This window comes from Borostomias antarcticus (assembly GCF_949987555.1).
Source record: "Borostomias antarcticus genome assembly, chromosome: 7".
NCBI lineage: Eukaryota > Metazoa > Chordata > Actinopteri > Stomiiformes > Stomiidae > Borostomias > Borostomias antarcticus.
The window spans coordinates 10175647-10185646 of record NC_140240.1 but is presented as its reverse complement, the minus strand read 5'-3'; the positions used below and the strand labels follow the sequence as shown (position 1 = coordinate 10185646).

At 50.1% G+C, this 10000-nt stretch overlaps 1 protein-coding gene across 1 annotated transcript in view; it reads right to left on the bottom strand.

Annotated features, from left to right (window-relative positions):
- Positions 1-10000, bottom strand: part of LOC311311576 (plexin-A2-like) — a gene marked incomplete at both ends in the record, with an annotated part of 75867 nt that overhangs the window by 18934 nt on the left and 46933 nt on the right. The window contains 5 exons of the mRNA XM_084441326.1: positions 25-168; positions 871-1110; positions 1420-1513; positions 7722-7889; positions 9308-9444. Coding sequence (XP_084297452.1) covers positions 25-168; positions 871-1110; positions 1420-1513; positions 7722-7889; positions 9308-9444 — 783 coding nt within the window. The remainder of the gene's footprint in view (positions 1-24; positions 169-870; positions 1111-1419; positions 1514-7721; positions 7890-9307; positions 9445-10000) is intronic.

Here is a 10000-nt window from a genome sequence, read left to right as displayed (position 1 = left end):
TGACAGACAGATTGACAGACTGACCAGAACTTTGTGCTGTCCCGTGAGGTTGGGCGGCTCACAGAGCAGCTGCGTGTCGGAGACGGTCAGCAAGCAGGGCGTGTCGCCGATCAGGACCGTGTAGTTGAGCCTGGCGCCGCCAGACACAGACGGAACCAGGTTACGCCCCTGCAACACGCAAAGGGAAACCCCACACCAGCTAGGTTAGCAGTGGTTACTCATGATAACACAGCTGACACAATCCAGACCTGTCACAAAGCTAAATTAGCCATCTTGATTAAAAGCTACAGTCAGCCAGATGAGTTTGGGTGTTGTGCCTCCCTAGCCTTGACCATCCTGATCTAGCGAGCTCACTTTCATTTCTCTCTGCAGAACTGGCTGGTCTTCCCCCGATCGCAAATGATTTCAGTGGGCGGTAATACTTGCCTTGACAGACTAACTCTTTTAGCCAATCAGCGTAAAAAAACGTTTGCCAAATCCAGTCGGAAGAATGTCGCAAAACGTCTTTTCCTCTGAGAAACTCAGCTTCTTTGTTATTGAGTCTATTTCTGCAATAACTCCTCTTATGGCTGTGTTTATTCTACTTACGTTAACGTTATGTTGTTTTACCAGCGGCCTGTATTTCATTTCCACGCCTCAACTACGGCAACCAATTAAGGGCTACGTTCTACTGGGGGGCAGAACAGAATTCAGAACACAATTTCTAATTGGCCCGGTCAAAACATAATCGGAGAGAAATCGTTTGAGATTAAGGGATATCCAGACTGAAAGTGAACTGGCGCGAACAGGATGGTCTCACGAAGCTAGAGACCCCCTCCCTAAACCTACCCCCCCCCCCCCTCCTCCTTCTCCCATACCACCACCAGGCACCTTGAGTATGATGGGCGCCCCGGGCTTCTGTTCCAGCACCCCAGACAGACTGAGGGGCTCCAGGTAGGGGTTGGGGTAGTAGATGAAGCTGCTGCTGTTGTAGGTGAGCAGGGCCTGGACGTTGTTGAACACAAAGCCGAACTCGTCCACGTGTTTGACCGTCTCCTGGTCGGGGCTGAACTCAGCCTTCAGGGACGGGGCGAAGCAGCTGATGGTGGTGGTGTTGAGCACTTTACATACCTGGGGGGGGGGGGGTGGGAGACGCCAGATGGACAGATGGACAGATGGACGGACGGAGAGACGGACAGCAGAATGTGCAGTCCTTAAAATACCGTGTGGCTTGATGTTTGAGAACGACTTAGATTCTATTCCTGTTTATGTAATATTGCTTCTTGACGTTGATTAATGTGTTTAATTATGTAATTCCTTGGCGACATGACAAATGAGTGTAACTACTCAGTGTAATTCCGAGCATAAATAAAGCTTGAATGAATCCCATTGATCAATGTGTAATGTTATAGCGTGTGTGTTATCTGTGTTGAGACTCACGTTGACAGACTCGTGCCCGGCGTACTTGACCCGGACGCGCGGTTCCTGGACCACGTCCAGGTTGGTTCCCGTCACAGTCAGGGTCGTGTGCCCGCTGTGGAGGACAGCATGCCGTACTATTACACAACCTTTATACAACCATCGCACAATCAACACACAGCCAACGGACAAACTGTGACTTATAATTTCTCAATCAACATATCTGTAAGGAAGCAGATGCACCTGCACACTGTCTTTATATATATATATATATATATATATATATATATATATATATATATATAATATATACATCACAACATTCTTCAGGTATATACCTGAAGAATATATATCTGAAGGTGGTTTATACAGTATATTAAACAGATTCCATTGAGTGAAGACAGTGTGCAGGTGCTTGTTTAACCTTCTTCTCCTACCCAGCAGTCCCGGAAACTTGATTCAGGTGTGCAAGAGACTCTCTTTCATCAATTGGCATAGATTAATCTTTAATATAACGTAGTTTACATACTACTGTTGTACAGTATTTAGGGGCACTACTCTATAGTGTTGCGTTCTCTTTGGTACAATCACTAGTCTTTGTGTCTTTATGTCTATTTTATGTGAAGAACTTTGAGCTGCATTTTTTGTATGAAAGGTGCTGTGCAAAGAAAGTTTTATTTTAAGTATTATGATTATTATGGTTATGATTATGATTATTATGATTATTATTATTGTTGTAATAATAATACACTTCATTGTCATCATCATCGTCATCATCATCATCGTTATTATTGTTATTGCTATTATTATTATTATTAATGAAGTCTCCGACGCAAATTCAGCCGAGGCACGTACGTCACGGCCGGGGGGGTCAGCAGAGGTTAATCAGTCACGCATGACGCAGTACCAGCTGACTGTAGCTGTCATAGCATTGGTCAGCTCACTAGAGCGCATGTATTTAAGCTGTCAAAACATGTCATTGTTCGCGCTTGCCTTTACTGCTGGTTGTGCATTGCATGCTCGCTGCTTCCGCGTTCTCTGCTCTGGCATCCGCTGCCATTCCTGCTATTGCTCGTGTCTGCGCGCTCGCTGCTCCGCGTCTTGCTCGCGTTCCGTGCTCATATTGTGATTTGGTGCGTTTGCTACCTGCTGCCCGCGGTGTCCTCGCTGCTTCCGCGTTCTCTGCTCTTGCGTTCCTCTCTGCCCGCGTCGTCTCTCCGGTCCGTGGTTTGGGGGTCCGTTTAGTGGCGTCGTGGAGCGCCGGTTTCCGAGGCCGAGGTGCCCGTCTCCCTGTAGCACCGTCGTGCCATACTTGCGTATGGTTCAGTTGCTCGCATAGCTTGCGTTGGAGTCCGTTTAAGCATTGCTACGCGCCGGTCACTGGGTTTCATTCATGGCCCGCTGATGTCGGAGGTTGTCCATGCCTCGTCTGCCGCATTACTCAACTGTCGATGTGCGCCGGGTGCATTCACCATTGAAATGTTTGCAGTTTCGGGCGTGGACGTGCTATGTGGGTTCTCTATGTATTTGGTTCATCTAAGTCCTCCCCTCGCGGCTCGTTCGTGGATTCGCTGGCTGCATGACAGGTTATCCTGCTCGTTGCTAACTAGCTGGCGTTCGTCAAGGTTCCCGTGTTGCACGTCGGGGCGTCATTATGTTGGATTGCTAATACTAGCTCATGATTCATTATGTTAGATTGCTAATACTAGCTCATGATTCATTATGTTAGATTGCTAATACTAGCTCATGATTCATTATGTTAGATTGCTAATACTAGCTCATGATTCATTATGTTAGATTGCTAATACTAGCTCATGATTCATTGTTAGATTGCTAATACTAGCTCATGATTCATTGTTAGATTGCTAATACTAGCTCATGATTCATTATGTTGGATTGCTAATACTAGCTCATGATTCATTATGTTGGATTGCTAATACTAGCTCATGATTCATTGTTAGATTGCTAATACTAGCTCTTGATTCATTATGTTAGATTGCTAATACTAGCTCATGATTCTCGCGTTCAATTGTTGCAGCCCGAGGGTTCCGGCCGAACTGCCTCTACTCGCTAGCCCCCATGATTGCGAGTGCCTCCACGCAGCTAGCGTTAGCCGTTCGGTGTGGCTAATGCTAGCTATGTCCCCATCAATCAATCTAAGCTTGTTTGATAGCGCATTTCATGCCCTGAGGCGGCACAATGCGCTTTCCTGAGGACATGGGAGGTGGGTATACGTCCCACCCCTACATATCTGGTAGGGACCTGACGTTCATGATCGTATCGAAATTGCTTCCGGAGATACAAACAATATAGAGATATATGTGAAATAAATAAATGAATGTAAGTAAAGAGATATAGAAACGATACATTTTATAATAATATTACGGCTGTCTCGCCTGTCTGGTAGGCCTGGCTTGTATGGCCGATTGCTACGGCATGTCCAAACCTCGTTCGGGGACAACGACGGCGATGATGCCTTACCAATTATTGCAGTTTATTGGGTTTATGAATAGTTCGGGTCAGTAGCATCAGGCTACTGCATGATTCCTTAGGGCAACGTACTGTAAATTGTGCATTGTCATCATTTGATACAAGCCATTATGCTGCAATCTGCTGCGTGTGCGCGACTATCCTGGCTGTTTTGGTTTAACGCGGTGCTTATTCCTTCCACCATTTCCGTTCGTCGCCTGCTCCTCCGCGGTGTTTGGGGCAGGGTTTACGGGCTTTTCTTTCTAAATGTAAAAGGGATGTATGCTGCGCTGGTCACGCTTCAATGTCGGATGTGTAATTTTACGCTGCGTTGGGATCCTGCATCGCTCTTCGCATTTAGCCCTCTGCGTTATTTCAAAGACTACTCACCTGATTATAATGCTGCGTGCATGACATGATCGGTTTGTCGACTGGACGATGGATAGGGTGTTATGCGCGACGTGCAGTTTCTCTATCGTTGTTATATTTGCGGGGCCCCTCAGTGGTCTTGGAAACGCTTCTCTTCTGCAATAACGGTGCACCGTGAATTTTATCAGCTATGATCGTTCGTCCATTCCGTTCGTCAATAATAGAAAGGGAGAGAGAGAAAAGAAAAAAGACAAATCGTTGTTTTGTCGGTTATTTGCTGTCTGGACTGGTGCATGGTTTTCTGGCGGGGTTAGCCTGGCTGCCTGTTGTTTCCCACACGTAAAAATCTGTTGTCTGCTGTTCGGGAGCCCGAGGTGGTGGACGCGCTGCTGGAGAAGGAGGTCAGGAAGGGCTTCATGATCGGTCCGTATAGCTCGTCTCCGTTTCTATCGCGCGCTTTAGTCCACTCGGCGTTGCTACTCGTAAGTACTCGGGTAAAAAAGCGGTTGATTATCGACCTTTCTGCCCCCCACGACGACGTGGTTCCCAGCGTTAACAGCCTGATACCCCTGCCTTCTTTTTCCCTCTGCTACGCGTCGGTCGATCACGCGATTAAGCTAATTACAGCGGCCGGTCGAGGTGCGTGGCTGTCTAAGGCAGACATCACGGACGCGTTCAAAGTGATGCCCCTTCATCCGTCGCAGTGGCATTTGTTCGGCGTCCGGTGGCGCGGCCTGATGTATTTTTCGGTTCGGCTGGCTTTTGGCTGTAGGAGCAGCCCCAAGATTTTCGACTCGCTCGCTGAGGCGTTATGCTGGATCCTGCTGAATAACTGCCGACTACGTTCGTTGTCCACCTGCTGGACGATTTTCTGCTCGTCGATTATCCCTCTGCCGACCCGGGCCACTGTATCACGGCCCTGCGTGGCGTTTTCTCCCGGCTGGGCGTCCCTCTGTCCGACGAGAAGACTATTGGCCCGCTCACGCAGCTCAAGTTTCTCGGCATCCTCCTGGATGGCGTGGAAATGCAAGCCTCTCTGCCCCTCGATAAGCTGGATCGGGTTCGGTGCGTCATGCGTGAAGCGCGCGAGCGTTTGGTTATCACTAAGCGGGAATTGCTCTCACTGCTCGGGCATCTGAACTTCGCGATGCGCGTCATCCCGCAGGGCCGCTCATTCGTTTCCCGGCTGCTCGAGCTGGCCCGGTCCGTCGTGCGGTTGCAGGACCCGGTCTGCTTAGACGAGGGCTGTCGTTTGGACCTCCGGTTGGTCCCAGTTGTGCGACGGGTGGAACGGCGTTTCATTTTTCTACAACGACGGCTATGACTCTTCGGCGTCCCTCCGGCTGTTTACTTATGCTGCGCCTTCGGTGGGTTTTGGGGGTATATTCGGTATTAACTGGCTTTCTAGCGCTTGGCCTACTGAACTGACCTCACAAACTAACCAAGCCAGCTCCACGGCGCTCATGGAGCTGTATCCCATCGTAGTCGCTACATATTGTGGGGACCTCAGTGGTCTAGAAAACGTATTTTATTCTTCTGCGTCAACGAGGCCACAGTTACAATAATCAACAATGGTCGTTCGAACGTTCCGTTCATCAACAAATTCATACGCCGCCTCACATGGCTGTCCGTGCAGGGGAACTTCGTTTTCCGCGCCGTGCACATCCCTGGCCTCGACAATAAAAATCGCTGACTCACTGTCCCGGTTTAATTTGCAGAAGTTCCGCGTTTATGCCCGGATGCGCTCCGTCCGGCCTGGTCTGCCCTTTTTTTCGGCAGACGGTTCTGGACTGAATGAAGCCCTGATGCCCCTCCTGTCATCCGCCTCCCGATACATGAGGGCCGGTCTAGCCAAGACCACATTAAAACAATACGACTCTGCATGGTCTCACTTCACTACGTTCTGCTCCACATTCTGGATGCCCAGAGAGCTATGAGTGGACTGTGACATTGGGTTGGGGGGGTACTGCGTATTCAGGCGGTCATGTGGCTGGTGCACTATTAAATGTTGTCTGGCTCATCAGTCAGAGCGCTCCGTCAACCCTTCTGCGCATGCGGGCCGCGGAGTTGCTGGTGTGTTCTTTTGGGGGGTAGTTTGCAGGTATTCCACCTGCGTCGGCCGGTGGATGCCAGAGTAGCCGCTAGCTGGTCTCTGTGGCTTTCCGTGGTGGGCGCCATGGACGCAGAGACACTAGGCTGGCTGTATCTCCCGCGGAACCCACGAAACGTCGGCCCGTGGGGACCAGGGACTATAATGTACATCAGTCCTCCTGTGGCACTCTTTGACGGTCTTAGTGGGCTGAGTTACCTCCGAGCGTCTTCCCGATCGCGGCCCACTCTGATCGTCATTGAGGCAGGGGGCTAGATGCCGTTCCCCCTTCCTGGCTCTCTGGGCCAAGGGCTTGGCCCAGAGGGGGGGAACACCTAGATTGCCTCCCCCTGCTAACGCGCTCCACGCCGGTGGAGCGCTTTCCACGCCGGTGGAAGGCAGGGGGCCCCCCGGACAGAGCACACCGCCAAAATTCATATGCATATATTATGCCGCTTGTATATAAATGTTCAAATTTGACAAAAGTGATCTCGTCTGAATTATTATTATTATTATTATTTGTGGTGGTCTGATCAAACAGATCAAACAGTACTGGAACCCTGGAGCTGGCGTGGCCTGGATACAGATCCTGGATACAGTCTGTTTACAGGCTCCACACAGACAAACAAGCTCCATGTCAGGTTATCACAGAGAGACACGCAGAGAGACCGTTAAAGAAGAGAAGCAGGTCTGGTCTATTTGAGACAGATCTAATTCACTTTCCACACTTCGAAGGCTCCGGTTCCTGCGCTTAGGTGACCACATGGTGTGACTGGCTGATGGCACACACACACACACACAAACACACACACACACACACACACACACACAGCCATGATGAGGAAACACACACACGCACACACACACACACACACACACACACACACACTCACTCTCCATCGCCTTATCCTTGCCTATCCTCACATCACATTCAGCTCTTGCTGTAAACTGTCATGTAAGCAGGACTCTTAACCAGATAGACAAACATAGCGTGTGTGAAACCTGGCCTGCCTTCCTCTAAGAACAAGGCGTCTGCCACCCCACATGAAAAGTGTATGTAGTGGATGACAGGCCTGGCCCTGGTGAGGCTATTGTTTTTCAAATCAAATCAAATTAAGCTTTATTTGTATAGCGCATTTCATACACAGAGGCAACACAATGCGCTTTACAGAGAGCAATGGTGGAGGTGGGCATAGGAGGAAGCAAAAAAACCCGGCGGCCAGAAAAGTCATGGAGAAATCAGGAAATACAAATTATTTTCAATAGGAGCTTTGCTTTTTCATGTACTTCTCATATTCCATCGCTTGTAGTGGTGTGATCTACAGTAATACATCCTTCCTTGGTCTATGTGGCTAATCCCTCAGAGATTATCATCTCTACCCTGCGGTGGGATTACCTGGTGATGCTCCACTGGGGTTCGATGCGCTGGACGGTGGGGTCTTCGATGTAGCGGAAGGCCAGGCCGCCCGGTACGTCGGCCCGGTCCACTCTCAGACTGACCGGCACCTGGCCTGAGCCTGTCACCGATGGCGCCGAAAAACACACGATCTCCGAGCCCGTCCGCCTGACAACGACAACAACACAGACAGGGGGGGTTCACTCTCGTTCACACAAAACCGTCTAGCAAACGCTTTTCCGGAAGTCACCCGCAGTGTAGCGTAAGTCAGTGCAGTTTATCTGAAGGCTACAGGGGCCTCTCAAAAGACTCTACTGATGAGTACTGGTGGCCCCGTCACTCCGAGGCCCCGGCGGTCGATCAACCCGGTCACGGCTCTTCTCTGTCCTGGACCCACAGTGGTGGAACGAACTGCCCACTGATGTCAGGACAGCAGAGTCATTGCATATCTTTCGCCGCAGGATCAAAACTCATCTCTTCAAGAGGTACTACAACAATCCTCCCTTTTAAGCATCTATTGTATTTATATTTTCATTACTCTCGCACTTTGGCTTCAGCACTAGATTTTGCTCTTAGTCGCTTGTTTAGAAAGGAGATGCACTTGTGAGTTCTGGCGCGTAGCAGTACACTGTCCACCTACGTTAAATGCAATTACTGTAAGTGGCTTTGGATAAAAGTGTCTGCTAAATGACTGTGATCCCGTGGATGCACTGTAAACCAGGATGTGCCATTGTTCTCCGTGCGTATTCATATATCTCTATTTAAATATCTAAAAGGAGGCGGAAGAAGGGAGGAGGCGCCATTATCTGGAGAGGAAATCCTCTAATGGCCGTGGATGAGCTCCCACCTGTCTCTGCCAGCGAGGGAGAGCGCGGGTCCTCTCCACTCAGACCTGGGTGGTGATGTGAAGACCGGGGGTCCCTAGAGGGACCACTCTGCATAGGTAATGAAGGGCATGGAGTGAGAACTGAAGGGTCCGGATAAGAGATTGTTCTTGAGAGCTCATAATGTCAAGTGACGAGTCACTCGGCGGAGACCACCCTTGTAGGGGACAGTCGGTTGAGCATCTAGACCAGAGATTATTTATCTTTTAGCATTTAGCATATATTTTAGTCTTTCAGCATTAGAGCTGTGTTGTCCCCATGGGAAAGGTGATCCATTGCAGATAGATGGGGCGTGACCGTACTGTTCTGCTTCGTTACTGTTTCGTTTTCACCCAATTTGGCAGCCAATCACAACCCACCGATCGTCCGATCGTCCCCTCGTTACTGCGGAGGGCTCCTCGCACGGTCGACGATCCGGAAAAGAGAGAGCCGCCTACCTGACTCTCGCGAGCCCGTGAACCTGACGCCTGACGTCAGACGAGTGAGATTAAACTAACCGCCCCTCGGGGAGCTGCGGCCCAGCCGGCCACTCCCTCCAGCCATACTCGGATCTGGAGAGACCCGGTGGGCAGCTGCACCGGAACCAGATGCTTAGACCGCTACATTTTATATTTTGTGGACTCTTTTGGAAAGATTAGCCTAAATCAGGGGGTTAAAGAGATCAGAAACAAACAAACAAACAAACAAACAGCATCAGCTCACCTGTAGAGCTCACAGGTCTGGTTCCCAAACAGAACACTGACGTTGCTCCCAGCCCCCAGGTTCTCTCCGACGATGGTGACCTTGGTTCCCCCAGATTCAGGCCCCCGCCCTGGGGTCAGCGCCAGCATGGTGGGGGTCTGTCGGACAGAGAATCACAGACTTTACTCCTCTGCTCGGCGCGGCGTCTGTTCCATCTGATCTGAAATGACCCAGGCTGTTGGTGGAGAGAGGATGTCTCTATTCTAAAAGAGGACCCAAGATAACAGCTGTAAGGTAATAGAATTGATGTCCTGGTACTTAACCATCTGACTCTGGCGAATGCTGCATTAGATTGTAGCTTATTGCCGCAATGGTCACTGTGTGTGTGTGTGCGCGGGCGTGCGTGTGTGTGTGTGTTTGGTGTGTAGTGTCTCTGTGAGGGTGTGTGTGTGTGTGTGTGTGTGTGTGTGCGCGTGTGTGTGTGTGTGTGTGTGTGTGTGTGCAAGTGTGTGTGCGTGCGCACATGCATGTGTTAGAGGTGTGAAGGTGACAGTCGTACCAGGAAGGAGGAGAGCTGGGAGGACAGGGCAGTGTGTGTGTGTGTGTGTGTGTGTGTGTGTGTGTGTGTGTGTGCGTGCGTGTGCGTACGTGCGTGTGTGTGTGTGAGCATGCGTGTGCTAGAGTCATACCAGGAAGGAGTAGAGCTGGGAGGAC